The sequence below is a fragment of the Cydia pomonella genome, chromosome 5 (genome assembly GCF_033807575.1).
Source record: "Cydia pomonella isolate Wapato2018A chromosome 5, ilCydPomo1, whole genome shotgun sequence".
Taxonomy (NCBI): Eukaryota; Metazoa; Arthropoda; class Insecta; order Lepidoptera; family Tortricidae; genus Cydia; species Cydia pomonella.
The window spans coordinates 6,550,351-6,572,415 of NC_084707.1; the positions used below are offsets into that span (position 1 = coordinate 6,550,351).

At 37.6% G+C, this 22,065-nt stretch overlaps 1 protein-coding gene across 1 annotated transcript in view; it reads left to right on the forward strand.

Annotated features, from left to right (window-relative positions):
* LOC133517613 (carboxy-terminal domain RNA polymerase II polypeptide A small phosphatase 1) overlaps positions 1–22,065 on the forward strand; it is a 35,856-nt gene that overhangs the window by 6,571 nt on the left and 7,220 nt on the right. Inside the window, exons 3-4 of the mRNA XM_061850957.1 lie at positions 18,825–19,006; positions 19,630–19,783. Coding sequence (XP_061706941.1) covers positions 18,825–19,006; positions 19,630–19,783 — 336 coding nt within the window. The remainder of the gene's footprint in view (positions 1–18,824; positions 19,007–19,629; positions 19,784–22,065) is intronic.

Genomic DNA, 22,065 nt, shown 5'->3' on the forward strand with positions numbered 1-22,065 from the left:
GTGATCCCGGTTCATGGACTAGTAATATTACAAGAAGTCTAATACCGTTCGAAAAATGGGCCATAAAAAAAGTATGCTAGCCCCGTGAAGGCGCCGGTTCGGATCCGGCCTCCGCCACTAGAGGGCTTGGTCACTTTTTCTGTAGTGTACGTCATCTATTTCAGTTTATAAAGAAAGTTTTCCTTATCACGCTCGTTCCAAGCAATAGGTAAAGTTTATCCACGTTGCAACTGGCATGCAACAATTTACGATTGGAGGCGTTTATTCCTGATCAACATTATCTACAGCAATTAAATCGTTTATCCTTACAGTCGTCAATGGAGACAATAAAGTTGACGGTACTATTATGTTTAATTGCCTTTTGCTAGATAAAAACAGATACAATTGCAAAGTTGCACAAACACTAGTTTGTGTGTGTTTTGGTGATTCTTAAGGAAGGGTTTGCAGTGGCGGATTTGCCCTAAGGCCCGGGCCTGTAGGGCGGCTAAATTTTAGGGGAGGCAGTCTATATGGAAAAGTGCTGAAAAAAGGCGGCTAGTACTTAATAAGGCACCTGGGGCGGCAAAGCTGCAAATCTTCCACTGAGGTTTTGTTTAACCCGTCTGAAGCCGGGTGGGTGTAGTAGGGTGTTTTTTTTAATAAAAAGACGATACATATACGGTGTATTTAAGGCTCACGGTCCTACCTATAGTATAGTTCAGGTCATCCACGATGACGTTACGCGTTAAATTTTCATACAAAGCTAATTCAACTCCATTTATAAAAATTGACTGGAGAATTTTGAATTTATTCTTGCAGGGCTGATCCTTAGAAGGATATACAAATTTCTATAGTAAATAAGTACGTAATGCCATTATGCGGTGTATTATTCAGTCTGAATGGTATAAATTGTGCAAAAGCCTCGGTACAGTCGAAAATATGTTCATTGTTCACACTTTTCCATTCCACCTTACTCCATTGTTAAGCTTCCTTTCCACTGAGATGGAAATCAGAGGAGACGTACGGAAATAAATAGCATTGGTTCTCTTCTCCGCTGGATTACAACGAATGCTATTGGTTGTTCGTCTCGTCTCATCTCTGCTCATCTTTGCCTCAGTGGAAAGGCGAAAAGGTGAATAATTTAAACATATCTTTGACGTCGACTGTACACGAGTCGTATTCGACCTTTGCCTTTAAACACGAGTTATTGATTTACCAGTTCATTTTGTATGTACTTTGTGTCGTGTATGCTACCATGAAATCTAATGTGAGCATATCTAATTTTCGGGGGTGAAATGATAGGTACGAAGACGGAGTACGGAGTTCCTATATAGATAAATCAATTATCGATGCTTTTCCCATATACTAGTGATCGCTACCAGCTTTGTTTGGAAGTGTTTTTATGTAAATATTATTTTGGAGACGATGATAACGTAGGGTACATAAAGCATACTTCAAATTATCGCTAGGCTATGAGTACCATTACACTATGGAATAGTTATTATCTATTTGTCTACTCGTCGACTGTAATGGTTGAATTAAGATTTCGTATACCAAACTATAATTGCGTACCTTTCATGTATGGGATCTCAACTCACCTATAATTTTTTTTCAATACGCTGTAGTTAACTATAAAGAAAATTGACCAATCACTTGCCGCCGCGCTCTCATAGAACGGGGGACGGGCGGGCGGTGGCTCGCGCGTTTACGTATTTTTGTCTACTTAGATACTTACCAATTTTCATTTCTTATTTAGGTTTTATAGTAAAAAAATATTATTTTTGATGACTTGTAGACAATGTATTGTATACAATAGTGATATAATCAAGCTTTACAGTCTCGTACCTCACTTCAGGCAACTCGGCAAGCTTCGTTGCCTAAACACGATACTTGACTGAAAAGCTCTCTAATATTATATCACGATTATATAAAATACTATTATGTAATGGAATAGCGTAGTAAAAAATAAATAACACAATGGGATCGTCATTTGAACGCCATGATCATGATGAGTGCAGGAAATAAAAAAGTTATTATTTTATTTGATTTTCATACTTTCTGTACCATTATATTTTTACAAGCAAAACTTGGAGCAATCACCTGTACACGGGAAAAGCATCGATGCCATTTCATTTTACCCCCAATAATATGATGTCTGCTAATGAGTAACATGAGGTTCTATACGCAAAAGCCATTTCCCTACTAATAATAATAAAGTAACGTCTGTCTGTTAAACGTGTTGAGTCCCTGGCAAGGACATAGGATAGTTTTTATAAATCATCATCATTCTATGCTAGTGGCGGGCAAACTTTTTTCATAGGGGGCCAGAAAGCTTAAGAAATTTAAGAGGGCTAGAATAGCAGCAAAAATGTAGTTTGATTTACGATTATCGTGGGCCAATGCCGTATACTATTATTTCATAGGACCGGCGGCGGGCCGGATAAGATCCTTTCGCGGGCCGGACTGGCCCGCGGGCCGTACTTTGCCCACCACTGTTCTTAACTTCTTACGGTGACGAAGTTGCGGGCACAGGCTAGATCGGGTCAAAAACCCTATTCGAGTGAGTTTTTAAACGGTTACTTATTCTGAACTTGTTCTTTCATCGGTTTCCTTACCAGGATGTTTAGTTTTTCACTTCATTAGAATTCCTGATATTTCTTACTTAATCATATCATTAAACATGTCGCACTGATAATTGTCCAGATAGTATAATTACTAAACTCACGTCATGCAGAAATGCATAATTCTATCCGTTTTAAGAGATTAGATACGGGCAGCTGTGGCCGAGTGTATACCGTTCACTCCAGAGCAAATAAAACAGATCACTTACGATACGATACGAAAGTTAGCATAGAAAGTCACCTATTTTCATTGCGCTCGAGTGTATTAACAGCCAAACTCTTCTCGGTGGACCTAATGTCTTTGTAATAAGGCTTACGAATTGCCAGTCAAGATTCACACGAACCTGCTGCCAAAAAGCCGCTCCCATACAATTGAAGTTACGCTCTGATTTTAAAACGACATGATTAAATTACATGAAACTGGGCATGAACATTTACGTAACACATATCTATGTCTGGCACTAGTTTTCGTTGCTAAAAGTTGTTATACAAAGAAAATACAGCGAGTTGTCGTTTATGTAAAACTTCTACTCTCTCAAATTTATTTGTATTACAATTTTCATCAGTAACGAAAAATATTACCAGGGGCCCATTCCTCGAACGGTATTAGACTAATATTATTAGTCCACAAACTGGGGCCCATTTCTCGAACGGTATTAGACTAATATTATTAGTCCACAAACTGGGGCCCATTTCTCGAACGGTATTAGACTAATATTATTAGTCCTCAAACTGGGGCCCATTTCTCGAACGGTATTAGTCTAATATTAGCCTAATATGAATCTAGAAATGGACTCCTGTCAAGTGGTATGGGTTACAATGGCAACAGACTTATAACATTAGACTAATACCGTCCGAGAAATGTGCCCCACACCTAGAGTTACTTTAATGTTCATGCTTTCATGTTATTTCCACATGTTTTAAAATAAAATACCTTCGATTGTTTGGCGGCGGGTAGGTTCGTCTGACTGTTGACAATGTGGACTATAGTAGATACTTCAATTTGGTAGCCACCGTGTAGGCGTTTATTGTCGATTTCACTTTCTTCTTGTAAAATAGACATTGTGACGTCACTACCTCTCACTCTTAGCTTTTTAGGGCAGCGTTAAACATTTGTTTGCTTTACCTGGGAACTTGTCTTTATTAAATTTTATGCTAGTCGTGTTAAAATACTTACTTTAATTTAATATAAACTTTAAGGTACACAAATCAGAGTTGCGTTGTGTTTTATAAATGATTTCTTGTAAAAATGGTATTTAATTTGTTTCCCACAACACAAGCCTTCTTGAGCTTATTGTGGGACTTAGTCAGTCTATGTAAGAATGTCCTATATGGAAATAGGTATAGCGAGCTGAAATTGCATGAAGAAATTATGAATGAATTCATTGATAAATCGCCATGCACTTTTACGTTTAATGGTACATAGTAGGTAGTAGATACATTGTGGTATAATATTGGAATTATAACCAAACTGTAGTAAAATTTAATATCGACATCGGAACATGAAGGTAACGGTCAACATTTCAAGCCAACCTAACTCCTTGTCATGTGTCATATGACCGTATGGAAGCGCTATCAAAAACGTCAAATTCCTACGAAAATATTACTTTTTATAGAGTTGGACCACGGTAAACTTTCATGTCAAGTATGCAAAGTTAGCGTGGTCAGGATCTAGTGGCTGTGCAGTCGGTATAGAGTTAGCTCAAGCGGGCTACACATCAATAAATGTTGCCATTCTAATAATGTAGCTACCAGGTAATATAATAAGCCTGGCCCACATAACTCAGCCGGCTTTAAACGAAATCGTTATCATTATCAAATGCCTCTGTCACAGTATCTCGCTATCTCGATGACCTTGCGCTATGCACTTGATTGTGCTTTGTTATGATTTGAAAATGGCTGCTGTATCCAGTTAATTCCGTTTATTTTATTTGGACCTTTTTTAAATAAACAAAATGTGAGGTCGAATGGACCCCGTACCGCTGCGAGCATTATGTACCTATGAAAGTTCGGATGCCAAATTAAATGAAAACCAAAGTTTCAAGCTCTTGAAACAAGAAAATCAACCATATTTCCTTTACTATTTATTTCAAATTCAAATGGCTTTTTATTTGTATAGGAGGCTATATGATTGACTGGTTGATGCGAAAAGAAATGTGTTATCGACAAAAATCCATTACGGTAGGATAGGAGTGATTTACGTTTTATGTGTTCAATGTATTATTCTGTCCCTTGCCAACCTTACCTTAAATTTTCCTTAAAAATAATTCTTATTTATTTTACTCTGTAGCTCGATGCGCCCCGTTTCTCAGTTCATAAAATATTTACCAAGCTTTGCAAACATATTGATTTGTGCGAAAGTCGATAACCTCCCTATTCATTGTCAAAGGCATTTACAAAAATATTTCTTGATTCTTAAATTCTAATATTGCGTTTCGTCGTTAAGACCTTTCCGATCGATAAAACTTTGTCGTCTGATTGTCGTATGACTGACAAAAGAAGCCAGCATATAAGTATCGAGACTCGTTAATTGCGAACATGAATCTAGATCTAAGTAATGAGATTTTCTTACTTGATTGCCAATTAATGTCGTCGGTCGTCGTAAATCTGATCTCTACCTTACACACATCGTAATAGTCGCTTCCTGAAGTGTCCAATAAAAATATACCAATACACCCGATACTGTCATTGAGGACATTCGATACTGAAACCCTTTACAAACTAAACTGAACCTTCATCTCCAAGATTGAAAGCACATTTTGCATTGATGCTGCAGACAATGTTTGCTCCATACATGACCTTAGAAATATAGCGCCTCGTTTGCTATCATTATGTTTAGCGTAAATTGAATCAGGTATGCGAGTTAGGTTATGACATGTTTAGGTCTCCGTAAATCCGGTCTGGACAATTGTGCATATTATCGGGTAATGCGGTGAATTGACAGTGGAATGACGACGATGAACAGTTTTACGCGAAGTAAAACAAAAATATCGCTATAAATGGGAATTATGGAAAATAAAGAATTATAAGGCCCGCTAAAAAACTGACCTGAGTATTTGCTCTAGGAAACAAAGTCGTGTAAATGTAAAGGTTATTGAATTTCCAGTAGGTAGGTTTCCAGTACTTGTTTTTATTTTTAGAAATAGAAAATTCATGTTTCATGATCTTGTCCTGAGTGAATTCGTATTACATTAAAAAGCGTCATAATCATACCTAGTCGTCTACGTTTCAATTCCGAAACGCAGTTTCCCGGTCTATGTCCCAAACATAAAGATATTTTCACGGTTGCAGGCAAAACACAGCAACTCCTAAACTACTTTTTTTTCTCTATGTTCTTAACGAGTCGCAAGGCTTACAAGGTTCCCTGTCCGTTCTGGAAAAGCACCAAAAACCTTACTAATTGTAAGCAATATACGCCTTTTTATAATCGCACCAGTCTATTCCTGTCTAACGTTTCAGTAGGAAGTAGAGCGTGGCCACTGGCCACGTGGGCCCTTCGAGTGAAAGTTCTGTGAAGCCGATCAAGTGCTGTTATCTTTGAGGGCGATTGTGTCGGTTTTGAGGGCTTGAGTTGCGCTGAGTTAGCTTTTTAGAGGGTTTTAATGTGATAGAATACAGCTATAGACTCTGACTACGTCAACTTTGCACAAAATTGGCAGTAGAAATGCATATTTAAGCCTCATACTTGATGTAGCACTTGGCATAAAAACTTAACGTGGTCCGACTCCAGTAGATCTTATATTACCTAGGAATAATTTTCGGCTTGGGATGGTGGAGTTGAAAAAGTTCACTTGATATTAATTCGATTGTATAATATTTGAAACGTATATGCGCCCTCAAAATACTAAACGCGCTCGCTATGCTTTATATAGTTCTTTTGTCAATGGTTAAGTTGGTAGCGTAGTGCAAATATCGAATAAGTTTTGAATTTATGTAAACCCCTTTGCAAAACTGTTGTCAATTTCTGCCAAACCAATTTTACTGGTTTCAGAGCTAACAAAAATTCTAAGATCTTCATGCCGACGCCTATTTTAAAATAATTGTGCAATAACGATCTAACCCAGTGGTGGGCAAACTTTCTTCATGAGGGGCTAGAAGTTTAATAAATTTCAGACGAGGGCCAGAAATGCAGCAGAAATGGATTTTTATTATTTCGCGGGCCATATCAGTAGTATTTTCTTTTCTTTCGAAGGACACGCGGCGGGCCATATAAAATCGGCCGCAGTTGGCCCGCGGGCCGTACTTTACCCACCACTGATCTAACCCTTTGATTTTGTTTGTATAAATATCTAGGCATTGTACTTTGAAACTTAGAAGTCAACTTTTTTGTTAGTATTCTGTCTAGAGGTATTGGATCTACTTTGAAACATCTAGTAAAGTAAGTAGGGACCACAGGTCAGTTATTGTTATATATATTTCGTATATACTTATACAAATGTAGCTAACTACACCTAGCGCTCATTTTTGAGGAGTCCGACACTATATAAATAAAAGCTCACAGATTATAAATAGTCCCACAGATTATATCACAAATCAGGGACCCAAACAAAGTATGTAGTCTATGGTTTATGTTTCTTTGTATTTGGCTTACCTAATGACATGTTTTTGTAAACGATTGTCGCGCCTCCTCCTTAATTATTATCCTCATTCTTCAGGCTCCTCAGAGTTCGTGTGTAAATGTAACGTGTAGTTTGTCTATAGGACGTTTAATCGCGCGCCAATCGCAGTCTGTTCTTGAACACGCCCATTCAGTTGCCGTTCATCTATTTGCAGATCCTACAAATATAGCTGTCCATTACTTACTACCGTATTTAAAAATAACCAGCAATTTGTAGCGTAACTTTCATGTTTATTTAGATTTGGGAATCGCGTGCTGAAAATTAGCAATCGATATTAGAATGTAGTCGCGAATGGTATTGGCATTTGCAAATATTCCATTGCATCTTAAAATTTTTTACTATCCATGTTTGGGAAAAATATATCAAATATTTGCCCAATATGACCTTTATTGGGCGCGCGCAACCCCTAAATTCGGAGGTAGTTGAATGATAATAATTAATAACCATTTATTTTATAGTGGATGAATTGATCATAGAAAGGGTGAAAGTTAAACGTAACTTTGTCATCGAAAGAAAAAAAAGAAAAAAAAAATACATTTATTTATGACAAAACAAACACGGATGACAAAAACATGTTGATAATACAATGTATATAACATTTAGCGCAAAATGCCATAAAAGGATCACAACTCAGCATGTAGCTGGCAAAGCCAGCGCTGTTCTTCCGTTGTGAGTTGTGACCCAGGCGTACGCCGTTCGACGATAGTCTCTAAAGACAAATGCAACGTCAAATATAAATATGTAATAAAATACAATAGCCTCAGCTTGTAACCAACACGTGTTCTCAAAACTTTCCAAACTTTAAGCTACAAAATTGCTTCGCCGCACGCCAACTTTGGCTTCTTTTTAATACAGCATAATTAGCCAATTTGAGCTGTTATTTCAATGGCAATTTTCCCCGTATTCACGGTTCACACACTCTGGCACGAAGCCTTTCAAATGCCAGTATCAGTCATACTCATGCGCGTCTAAAAATACCCGGTGCGGTACTTGGGTAACTCGAATCAATCTCGGCGTTCTAAGCTATTTATACCCGTCCCGATAACGAACCCTTATAAGATCCAGTGCGTATGTTTGTTTGTCACGAACGTCCTTAACATTGAACCTGCGATGACGTGTGGAAGTTAAGGGGAAGGCTGAGCTGATATTCCGACCGTGTATGGTATTTGTTTTTTTTTTTCTTTTGGAACTTTGGAAGAGGTGAAAATGATGCTTTATTTTAACCCTCGTGCTGAACATAATTGTTTTGTTTCCGTTACCCAAAGGTTGTCTGAAAGAGATCGTTGTCTGCCTCTATCATTAATCAATTGTTTTTCTTTAAGCTGTATCTTTAACTGAGGTATGTCAATAAAGAGTACTGTCTATCTAATTTCTTATGTGTCCTTAGCATAACCGCCTAGGGGTGATAGGGTCACCACACCGACGCTTTCCTTTTATTATTCTTTTCAACATACCAACTGGTAAAAAGGCCCTCTTGATTGTTCAAAAACGAATGAAAAAGTTGCATTTTATCCACATGTGGGGCAAAGTAATCAGATGCAAATTTTGAGTTGTTTCCATATGTTAGCTAGTAGAATTGACTTTTAAACGATGATTTTGAATGATTATTACGTTCGTTCGTTACGTTCATTTGGATTTGATTTCATTTGAATTTTTTGGTATTTAATAGTTAGTAGTTTCCTCGTGTTGGTGTGGTGAACAATTTTTTGTTACACTCGCAGGCAAAGTTTGTTTAACCCTCGTGCATTGAAACCCTCGCAACTCTCAAGATTCCACTTCTCGAACCACTCGCTACGCTCGTGGTTCAATTTTGGAATATTTCGATTGCTCGGGTATCAATATTAGCACGAGCGGTTAAACAACAACTTTACCCCCTTTTAAAACAAATAACTACGACGTCGAGAATAGGTTCTGATTCTGATACTTAGTTTGGAATATCTTTTTTTCCTTTTCTGAGCATTTAAATCAAAAGATCATTTGGGGCGTTGCCTAGAAATGGATTAAAGCTTTAGCGTCTCGCGAAAACAGAAATCATTTACTTGCGAAGTATGTACTCTATTTTTGGATTCAGGACGAGTGAACTAAGATATTTGGGACCTGAGCAAACATTCTTAAAATAACTACATTGTGCAGACTTTTTTACAGCATTGTAAATAGCGAAGGATCTGTTCATTCTAGCTTCACTGTTTAAAATTTATTTTATCTTTTACTACTCCAAATTACACATCGCCGTAGTTACAGCCCAGGTTTATAGTTTGAAGCGTAATTTTATAATCCTAACTTATATGGCGGATATGAGACCCCTACGCAAATAAAAATAATTAGTACCTAGTTGGGTTATGCTTGCGAATCGAGGTCACAACCTCGACATAGGCCATTGGTTTATCGTCCATTGTGCACGGAAATCGGCAACATTGGACGCGCGGGCGAGGTTTCTGGGAAGAACCAGTGTAACGAGACCTCGATGTCATGTCAGCATAGATCTTTTTGGACCTGACTAAAGTACAGGAATCAGAGTATACGGGGTGTTTTAGACCTGACGCTCTCTGTCGTAGAGAGCGATCAAACTGTATAATGGGTTAATGGGATGACACTCATGGCAGCCTGGAGAAATTCCTTAGAGAGGTTCCTACACTTCCTACGTGACGTGAATTATCTTGAAGGGTTGGTGCTCCATTGATAGTGGGGCGTGTCAGTGGAGATCTGGAGACCGAGCTAATGGAAGTTTCGTAGCTGGTTCGCTAACCCTAGCCTAGAAGACTCCAGTATGAAAATCAGCTAAGCCCGGAAACTGTCGGATTCACTAAGCTTAGGGTAATCGGAGAGTTCTCTTATACTGGCTGTCCCGAACGGACGGCTCTGCAAGCAATTACCGTATTATGACGTCATCATCAAAGTTGCAAAGACGCTTATGCTAAAGCAGCATTCCGATGACGAAATGATATAATTGACGCGCATGCGAGTTTAGTATTGTTTTAGATAAATTATTAGTTAGTAGTGCGACTCGTGTGGTTAATATGCATTAGGGTATGACTGGTATGAGATAGCAATGTGCACGTGTAGTATGCGGGTCATAATGACTCGTATGCTGCCTAGTTAGATTTAAATCACAGTAAGTAAATATTCTTTATTGTGCACCATAAATTACACAGTAAACTAAAAACAAGTTGAAGACTAGGTTAAAAACAGGCGGTCTTATTGCTAAAAAGCGATCTCTTCCAGACAACCTTTGGCAGCAGGAAAATGAAGTACTTACAACTATTTATTATATGAATATGACCCATCCTGGAAAACTAAACTTCTAATTAAGATTATGCTATGCACAGTCATGGCTTAGTTATGGTTTGCTATTGTGGGGTCATAGCAGTTACGCCCACGACCTCTTTTTAATACAAAAAAATCCATCCGCATTCCACAAACCTCATTTACAGGAAATTCAAATATTGACTCTCCCTTCTCTGTACGAGTATATCCTGGAAATAAATTCATTTGTCAAAAATAATGTACACCTATTTGAATTTAATAAGACGACGCGAAGAATACCTAATGAAATAAAAAAAATCAACAAAAAATCATTCATTTACAAATAAACTCAAGTCCGTTCTGTTAAAAAATCATACTATACTTGAAGAATTTATGCATTATGATCTATTATAATATTATGACTTTAAACAAAGTTCCTAATACTTAGAAAATAAAAAATAGTACCTAATTCATAATATAATCTCAAGTCTTATTATCTGTACTAAATATTATATTTAGTTAATGTAGTTTTAAAGATAATTGCCATGTGATCTTTTTCCATTGTAACATCTATTGAATTGTACCATGGTTTGCAATAAACGATATTATTATTACTAAAAATACGTCGTGGGTATCGTTGACTTTCTTTGGATTTTTTAAACATAAAATCTAGGTGCAAATTGCCAATTCTTTGCCAAAACAGCCAAGTGCCCGTTCGTGTTTCCTTAGTAGGTTAGGTAGGCACGGCAACGGTGCTTAAGGAGAGGTGAAAATGATACTTTATTTTTAACCCTCGTGCTGAACATCAGGCACGTGTTCCGTTTAAGGCCATTTATATTTAGAAATGTATTGTTTTATTATCTGTTTTAATGAGGCTAAAATTTGTTAAGTGAAAAGCAGAACAATTTACCTTTTTCTTTATAATTTTTGACGAATCTTTTTTTAACTCTTTATTTATTTGTGCCGCTGTGGCTTTAGCTGTTAAGGTACAATTGTAAACTTAAATATAGATTTGATTTATCATTCATGAGGCTTTATTCATTATTTGGACACAGGAAAATTTAAATCCTAAGTTATTTTCATGATTCCGTTTTGATCTAATCATCATCTACATATAAAAAACGATATTTTTCAAAAAAGATAATACTACACTTGTTTGCGAAATGCAATTAAATATTTATTTTTATTTTAGCATGTTATAGTATTAAAAAAAAGTCTAATGCGCGTTATAAGGGCGCCAAGAAACTTAGTATTGTACTTACCTGATTATCTATTGTCTATTACTTAAGTAAAGTTGTTCATTAATTCACTTTGCTGTTGACGTCACGGTAATTGATTTGAAAGGCAAGCCCACGAGTTAACCTGTAGCTTAGGTATATTATATGCAACAGTCCGCTGCCACGGTCTTTTTGCAGAGGGATTGGTCAAACGGTTTATTTTTATACATATTTTCTGAATATAATTCTATGCGCGCTGCCCAATAACACATCAGTCTCAAATTATTATTTTCACAACATAAGACCGTTTGCCCCAAATGAGTACGTCCTAGGTCAATAGCAAATTGATGTAACCATAATAAACATATTTTAACCAAATCATGCAATATCCCGGACATGTATCGTAACGCAAAGGCTGCACAGCTTGCCAATATAGGATCCCAGCTAACAAAGAGTACAAAAAAGGAAACTGCCTCATCTCGCTACACAATAGTACCTATAAAGCAGGGGAGCACTTTGAAATTCCGCCTCGTCACGAAAAAACGTCATACCTCTATTACATTTTTATCTGAAAATCTTGCGAAATCTCCATGTTACCTATTATGACATGAAAGATTTCAGAAACTATACAAAAAAAAAGGAACTGAAAACCACATGATGATCGATCGCTGACCAAATGCCATTAAAAATTCTGTCGGGGATTCGTACTTAAGCCTTGCATTGCAAGTAGGTTTTTAACTTTTTATGGGCCTCATGAAGTCTCCTTTTCATAATTCCTTCACCCGTCACTCTATCGGTCTGCACATATATGGCTAGTATTACTTAACCATATCCATATACCGCCCATTGTGAAGGCGGTTTTGGTCTCGACTCGACGTACATGCGGTACATGTCTAGGCCGCAACCTTGGACTATGCTACGTTGTTGTTACAGGAATCAATGCTACGTCCCAATGTGGAAGTTTATACGGGAATTAGAACTTTGCTAAATCCTTTTTAAATATTCTTGTCGCTGTCAACATTTTGTTAATTTATTTTTATTATCTGGTCTATATGTACAAACCGGAAACTGTAGAAATTCACAATCTTGTCAACTGCGATTGCACTTACATCTGCTTGCAGGCTCAGTATATTAAGCAGGATTTGGTAAGTAGTACGAGTTAGCTAATCAAACCTGAATCTAATCTAGATGCCGATTACTAATCCGCAAGATTAAACTACAAATTTGTCGTTGGTTTTATTTGAAATAAACTTATAATTTAGTATTAGTATTTCGCAAACGACATCCTAAGGTGTGTTTGTAAGAGCTAACCCGCGGGTGGATAGACAGACGAAGACAAAGCAGGAATAACAATGAATAGAATAACGCAGAAGTACCTAGTCAGACCATACCCGTTGTCAAAGCACCAATGCATAAATCGTCTGCAATAGACGCAAAGGCCTGTGATGATGACCTACTCAGATGACCTGAGGCCCATTTTTGACACGGTATTAGACTTATATTATTAGGGTGGTGCCATAGCAACCCATACGATTCGTGGGCTAATAATTATTAGTCGAATACCGTTCGAGAAATGGGCCCCTGGCATTTTCGAAACATCTCTTAAGTACTAGTTTTGTAACACGTTTTAGAATACATTATAGGTATTCGGCACCTATCTTGGTAATCTATTTTAAATGTCCTTTTATCGAGTCGATCACTGTTCGTGACCAAGCTAATCCACGACTCACATTAACTTTATAGCTAACTTTTCGTCTAATATGACCCACCAATGGCGCATAAATTATGAATGACTGAACTACTAATAAAATTACTGCTAATCTGATTAAGGGAAAGTAGTCGAACCAACAAAGAACTGTAACAAAAGCTTTGTCTGTAAAGTTTTCCTGAACGAAGTAGCTAACTGCTACGAAGGTTATATATATCTACCTACTAATACTAACCTTACTTACTTTTAATTATTGGCATTGAAATTATAAATCAAGGACATAAAAGGTAAAAAGTCGATATATGTAGTAGAATATTTTAGTAGGTATATTCCTTCGTATAATTAAACTACACCAATTATATTTAGATATTTCTACACGAGCATTATACGGACAATTGTTAGTGACGGCAATTAAATAAATAAATATTATTATGGGGATATTCTTTCACAAATTGACTAAGTCCCACGGTAATGAAGATTTTCATTCATCACACAAATAAATGCCCTTACCGGGATTCGAACCCAGGACCATCGGCAGGGTTCTTCATAGGCAGGGTTCTTCATAGGCAGGGTTCTTCATAGGCAGGGTAGTGATAGTAACCCATTAGGCCAGACCGGTCATTACATAGAACTAGAGTTCTATGTAGGTCCTTGGTTCTCACTTCCTTTCTGTTTTGAGATAATTAATTAATACACTTATCCTGAAGGGTGCGAATAGAGCTCATGCCAAATAAGAAGCTTCTACTATTTCTTTGTTGATACATTTGACGTCACAATTTCCTGAAATAGTGGTTAAAGCACGTTGAAGACAAATGCTGCTTCTTCAATCTGGCTTTCTATCCTTCAGACTAGAATTTAAAAAAACAGGCTGCAACAGAAATACATCATCTGTGAAAATTTCAATTGTCTAACTATCGCGGTTCATGAGATACAGCCTGGTGACAGACGGACAGATGGACAGATGGACGGACGGACAGCGGAGTCTTAGTAATAGCGGGACCCTATTACTAATTTATCCTTTTATCTACCTATATTCAATTAATTTTATCCTTTGGGTACGGAACCATAAAATTTTGACTGTGGCTTTAATAGACTGTTCTTTGAATAGCTTTAATAGTGTTCGATTTTCTTGAAACTAAATATGTCTAGGGCTAAAGTTATTTAACGTGAAAAATCCTGTTGTAACACTTGTAACACCGTTTACAGTGATTTATATGTCTAAAAGGTCAATTTGCGAAGGTTATTTTTTTACCACGCTATAAAATTATGGCTAAAATTAGCGAACAAAATGGTAATAAACTAAAATTAGCGTACTACTAATAAAACACATTTCAATCTGATAAAAAAACTACCGTGCGTAAGTTAGTCATGCCTTTCATACAAATGAGGCATTCTAAGTATAGCAAGTATTTATAATTTTCAAAGGTCAACCTGCTTAGGCCTTGTTGCGAACTTTATGACCCACTGAGGGAACGTAAACCGTGTGATGTTGTATAATGAAGCCATTTCTAGTTTACCGCCGAGAAATTAACATTGCCGGCACTTTGAATGCTTCATATGCTTGGCCCGTGGACGATATGATAACGGACGTATTAAGAGACGATTGAACGAAGGGTAAGGGACAATTAAAGAGCCATTGGGTTTTAATTGCCTCAGAAGTTTCCTACTTAGTTTCGTATCGTATGAATATAGCTATGTGACAGTCTTGTCTTTTACCGATTTGTTTTAATGATATGGATATGGAGGTAAGCGATGTCGAAGTCGCCCATGGACACCTGCATCACCAGAGTGGTTTTAAGTGCGTTGCCGGAACTTAAGTGGGAGTACCCTCTTTTCTTGAAGGTTTGATGGTCGTATCGGTTCGCAAATACCGCAGGCGACGGTTCATTCCACAGATTTGCTGGGACGGAACTGTGCTGAACTTGAAAAACTTGCTCTAGTCCCACGACTGGAATTGGAAATTGCCATCCTGCACAAGTCCCTGAAATCTCAAAATGTTCATACAAGACAATATAAATCAATGTAACATACGATTACATGCTGTTAAAAGCAAATAGATCTGGTTTAGTTCTATGAAGTACATATATGACTCACAAATAAGAAAGTAGATAATATAGCTCGGCAAGGAAATCTACCAAAACCTCCTAACCCCCATGAGTAGGCCATTTTGAAAAAAAAACACAGAAAACTGTATCGGCAACAAAGTTATACATAGTTACTTACCAAATTTCACGAGAATCGGTTGAGATATGCGCCCTGTAGAAAAGAAGATCCGCAGATACGAAAGATTTTTTTTGCCCAAGCGGAAACGGAGACCTCCGCTTTCGCTCGATCAATCAAGTTAAAACACTATACTTGTCGAAAATATTTTACGTAAATCTACATTTAAAATGTCTTTGTCCATTAAAATTCGCAAAGGTCAACTACTCTAGGCAAAGGGAGGTCCGCGCTCCACAATCTAATGGAAATAATTGTAATTTATTAAAGCGACATTGTCATCGCTATACAATCAAATTGCTGAATGGGGAATGAAATGTAACCTAATGGCTGTAATAGTAGTTTATGTGACTGCTACATAACAAAAGGCATTGAGTGTGGGTTTAAGAAACGAACGAAGTGAGTTTTTTAAAAAGATCACACGAGTGTTTTTATGCCTAATTATGTACAGTTACATACACTATTTTATCTACACACATATTATAAACTTTCTATGAAATATTTACTAACCCAAATTACAGCTTCCGTTAGGGCATCGTTGCCAAATCGTTGCTCTCTTGGCGGAACTTGCGGATATGTGGTGGCGTCACCAAAATATTTTTATCGCTTATTTTACACGAAACTTTTGCTATAGTTACCTTAAAAACAACAAAACATATTCATTTTATACTTAAAACTAATTAAAAGATAAACTGTACGTCAAATGGCGGTAAATGAACACTTTTTCACGCATGTAGTTTTTTTTTTAATTCAGAGACAAACTAGAGTCGGGGGCCTATTTCCGTATCATTCGATACAAACTAACATGCGAGATATGTCAAAATTGTATGCAATTGACATTTCATTTCGAACAAAAAGGCATCTCGACTGATATTAGAATAGAGATCTAATCGAATTGCTTATTTTTCAGAGATGTTCCAAATTTGAATACATAACCAAATCGATTTTGATGTATTTATGAAGCAATAACTACATTATCACAGATAATTAATTTGTTGTAACAAAACAGTTTATCGTAATGTTGGCCATTATTTACGAATTTTGAAGGCATCATAGAGGGTTTATGATATGTGTGTATATAAAAATTTAAAAGCTTTTTCATTACCTTAATTTTTTTGGTCAATGTTAGTAATCATACCATCCAACCAAAAGTTGGGAAACTGGGTTTCTGTTTGTATATTATAGGAGTTTTTTTTTAATTAAAGTTATAATGTTTTGTAACTTTTAGCAACTTGCAGTACTTGCACATCTGTTGACATGTATATACTCTGTATTATACTCTGTATTTGTGTACATAATGTAACATTTAGTAGGCACTTAGTTAATAATTTGCATGAAAATGTGAAAGTATTCACATTTTATTATGCCCGCATTTGATATTTAAATATCACATTTCTGGCATTTTACGGTAACCTCGGGTCAAGGTGGCAATTTAGATTCCTAGAATAAAGAATAAAAAACTGACGAGCTTTCGACTTCGTGTACATCAAATGCCGAGTATCTTATGTATTAAATTCTTAATGAGAATAAACTGACGCCGGTTCCCGCATTGTGTTCAAATAAATATTTGTAACTTAGTATAAACATACAGGGAATTCAAACGAATTTAGATTTCTTTCATTGTATTTTATCCCAGTTATTTATTAAATAACATTTCTAGAAATTCAAGTGGAAAAACTGAAGGTGGTTACAAATCGCAAATGCTACGCTTTTGTTACTGCTTGGGACGGCAACGAATACTATGTAGTCGAATCTCAAAAGACGTCAGTCCTCCTATCGCCTATTCATCACTCAAAACAAAGATGTTAGATGCCAGGCGTATCCCATGAGTAATCCAGGGAATTCCTTATTTGTTGCCGTGACGTCACAACCCTTTGTCTACTCTCGCGTGCTCGGCAAATGTTTATACAATCGAGTCAATATTAGGGCAAATCGAACATTACCCACACAAATAATGAGGTTATTATGTACATATTATTTTGATGTTTGAGATTCGGTACTTAAATACGATTGTCAAGGTAAAAAATGATCTTTATTGTACACATAGGTAGAGGCCGTCCCACGCTAAAATTTCATTCATTTCAAATTTCATTTTCAAGTACTATATTAAGTAAGGTGCTATGGAATATGTATGCATTGTCACTGTCAAGTCAGCGCAAACTTTGCGTGGTCGGAGTATAGGTACACCACAAGTGCCCTTTTAGGTTTTAGGCAACTGTCCTGAGCCTTTTCAGCTTTTCTTAATATAAAATTACCGATAACGGGAAACTCGAACTATGACAATACTATTTTTGTGCAATACCATACATGCTTCCGCGGCATTTAGCCTATTTTTCCGCTAACCTGCTCCGTGCAACCGCTCCAGCAAGCGGACGCTCTAAAAGGCAAGTTAATAGTTGAATGAGTCATCCTAAGGAGAGAATCGCGGCTGACTCATATGGCTGATAAGTTTCTTACTAGCAAGATTTGTAGATTGCTGCTCCCGTTAAATTGATTAAATTTTATGTGCCATGTGACAAGCGTTCTTGTCATCGGGATCTCCCATTCAATGGCAGGATGTGACATGTGTGTCACCCCTACATTCACAATCGACCTTCCTTGCATTGAATATGTGAGGTTTAATCTAATTAATCTTCTACCGGTCTGCGATGGTAGCACGGTCACATTTTTAGCGCCTGTCGCCATGTCTGTCACGTTCTCACAAGTATGTAAGTGCGAAAGTGACAGGCGTAAAAAATGCAACCATGCTGCCACCGCTGGTCTGATTGATTGATCCTATGATTACCAAGACAGTTAAATCGTCTTTAGAAAAAATTCTTCTATATTCTGTTGTGATGTACGATGTACTCAGTGCTTGTGGGTCATTATAAGTAGTATGTATCTTATCGCAAGTACTAACTTGACACAATTAACGTATCATTCCATTGTTATACAAGATACTAGGCAAGAAAATAAAGTTATGAGTCACCATCATCTTATACAATTCGATTTCCACCATATCTACAGGAGAAAAGTTGCGTTTTACTGACAGCATCGTTTATAATATAACAGAGAAATAAGTAAATTAAGAGTATATATGGAGTGGATTATTTATATAGTAGGTATGGTTTCAAATTTCTCTAGGTAAATTTCTGGATAGAATCTTACCTCATAAGTACTTGTGACATGCTTTGCTAACAGCTGTGTGATAAATCTGAAAGTTGTTTTTCTTTTGTTCCAGCCAATAAACAACGCGGACTTCGTCGTACCGGTCGAAATTGACGGCTCCGTGCACCAAGTATACGTCCTCAAGCGACCGCACGTCGACGAGTTCCTGCGGCGGTGTGGCGAGCTGTACGAGTGCGTGCTGTTCACCGCCTCGCTCGCCAAGTACGCGGACCCCGTGGCCGACCTGCTGGACCGGTGAGTCTAGTGTCCGTGTACCAAGTGTACTGAAGCGACACGTCCAGCTCCTGCGGCGGTGCGAGCTGTACGAGTGCGTGCTGTTCACCGCCTGGCTGACCAAGTACGCGGACCCCGTGGCCGATCTGCTGGACCCGTGAGTCTAGTGTCCGTGTACCAAGTGTACTGAAGCGACACGTCCAGCTCCTGCGGCGGTGCGAGCTGTACGAATGCGTGCTGTTCACCGCCTGGCTGGCCAAGTACGCGGACCCCGTGGCCGACCTGCTGGACCGGTGAGTCTAGTGTCCGTGCACTGAGTGTACTGAAACACGGCGAGCTGTACGAGTGATTGCTGTTTACCGCCTCGCTCGCCAAGTACGCGTACCCCGTGGCCGATCCTCTCGACTAGTTAGGACACTTTAGGTAGATTCCGTGTCTCCGAAGGCACTCAAATTACAGATGGTTAGGACCGTTTGATCCCGAACTCTTGGCAATCGGTCTTGTTTAGGTTTAACTACTGATTTCCACCTCAATGGTTAGATACGAAGCTTGGGGTGGACTTCAGCGCGACGATTAAGTGAGTGGTCGCTTGTATATAGAATCCCCGCAAGGCTAAAGTTACCCGATTATCTTTATTGTTCCAGATGGGGCGTGTTCCGAGCGCGCCTGTTCCGGGACAGCTGCGTGTTCCACCGCGGCAACTACGTGAAGGACCTTAACAGCCTGGGCCGAGATCTACGGCGCGTCGTAATAGTCGACAACTCGCCCGCCTCCTACATATTCCACCCGGACAACGCAGTGAGTAGATCAACGTGACTTAGTGTTATGAGAACCCTATCATATCTTATTATATTGGAATATCCTGTAGCTGTACCTACCACGGTTAATATTTGTCCCCCATCTAACTGAATCAGAGGAAGCTAAATAACAGTACTCTGAATTGTTTGGGCTCACTTGTGTAACCGCTGTTCTGAGCAGTAACGCACAGTTAATTACATTAAATAATATTGAATAAAGTACTCCGTTTTGTATTCCGCTTTGATGTCCGTTTTTGCATTAACCGCAAAAAAAAAAAAACTCACAAATATTGCCTTTATACGTATTAGGCGTATTTCCAAGGCAAACAATATTACCCGATATTGTTAAGGGATAAATCACTAAGTAAGCACGTAAACTAACTCTGTTCTTGCCCTTGAACTGCATGCCTCACATTTTATTGCCACAATAACACTAGAACCCACACGAAACCCTATAAAGTCTGTACCATCCACTCTTAATTGAACAATTCATGAGCCTTATCTCATAGGCATAAGACCTACCATTGGTTAGTTAAAAGATATCATTATCTTAGTACTTCGACGTGGGTGATCTAGACAAACCGCAAACGTGGCTACGTCATAGTCAGAGTAAATAGATAACGCTCTAGATAGTGCCACAATGAATCGTGTGACAAAGACATTGTCCATATGGCGATAAGTGACAATTGTTATAATGATGAGTAAGTTGATGTTTGAATAAATTATATCCTCCTAAGGCGCAGCCGTACAAGACAAAAATCCAAAAGTATAGAAAACAGTTGATTTTGTTTTGTTTTAAAATTTAACCGAACAAAACAAATGCAGCTCTGTTCCAATGAGAATGATTTAAATTTCATCGAATTGAATAAGTCCTATACAGGTAGGACCGCGATCTTGAGGATAATATGCATTAATACATATGGGATTTAAAACTACGCGTCTCTTGAGAAATTAGTCCATCGCTATTCGATATCTCTCACTGGTCGGACAGATGCAAGTAGAACAGCGCGAGAAAATGAGAAGCCTGTTTTTATTATTGTTCGGACAATATATCTTTTATTCTATTGCTGAGCTCGCCTTGACCAAGGAGAGATAAACCAGGCGCCATCAATAGAGTTGACACGGAGTGATTTGGTAAAAAAACACGCGTTTGTGGGAACGTTCTCATGTTCTAATCACATCTATTGTCTATTGACGCGCTAATACGTATTTAGCTAGACAGGTTACTGATTCTTGTATATATTATAGGTTGAATACAATTGACATTGACATTAAATCAAGTTAGAGTTGAAAACATCTTTACCTACTGGCCTTGGCCGATATTTTTAATTTAGTTACGTTACCTACATTTGTTTATTTAACTAAGACACAAATATCATTTAAAAACGCTCAATTAATAGTAGTTTATGTGACTGCTACATAATAAATGGCATTAAAATACACGAGTGTGGGTTTAAGAAACGAACGAAGTGAGTTTCTTAAAAAGATCACACGAGTGTTTTAATGCCTAATTATGTACAGTTACATACACTATTTTATCTACAACATATTATAAACTTTCTATGAAATATTCACTAACCCAACGACCTTCGAAAAATGGCGGGACACATCTGGATGCGACTAGCCCAGGACCGGGATAAGTGGCGTAGGTACACGAAGAGAGGCCTATGCTCAGCAGTGGGCGATTGGAGGCTAAAAATGATGATGATGATGATTCACTAACCCAAATTACAGCCTCCGTTAGGGCATCGTTGCCAAATCGAATCGAAACACGCGGATATGTGGTGGCGTCACCGAAATATTTTCATCGCTTATTTTACACGAAATTTGTACTATAGTTACCTTAAAAACAACAAAACATATTCATTTTGTATAATAAACTGTACGTCAAATGGCGGTAAATGAAAACTTTTTTCACGCATGTACTTTTTTTTTAATTCAGAGACAAATTAGAGTCAGGGGCCTATTTCCGTATCATTCGATACAAACTAATATGCGAGATATGTCAAAATTGTATGCAATTGACATTTCATTTCGAACAAAAAGTCATCTCGACTGATATTAGAATAGAGGTCAAATCGAATTGCTTTTTTTCAGAGATGTTCCAAATTTGAATGCATAACCAAATCAATTTTGATGTATTTATGAACTACATTACCACAGATAAGAAATTTGTTGTAACAAAACAGTTTATCGTAATGTTGGCCATTATTTACGGATTTTGAAGGCATCATAGAGGGTTTATGATATGTGTGTAGATAAACCAATTAATTTATTCTCAAA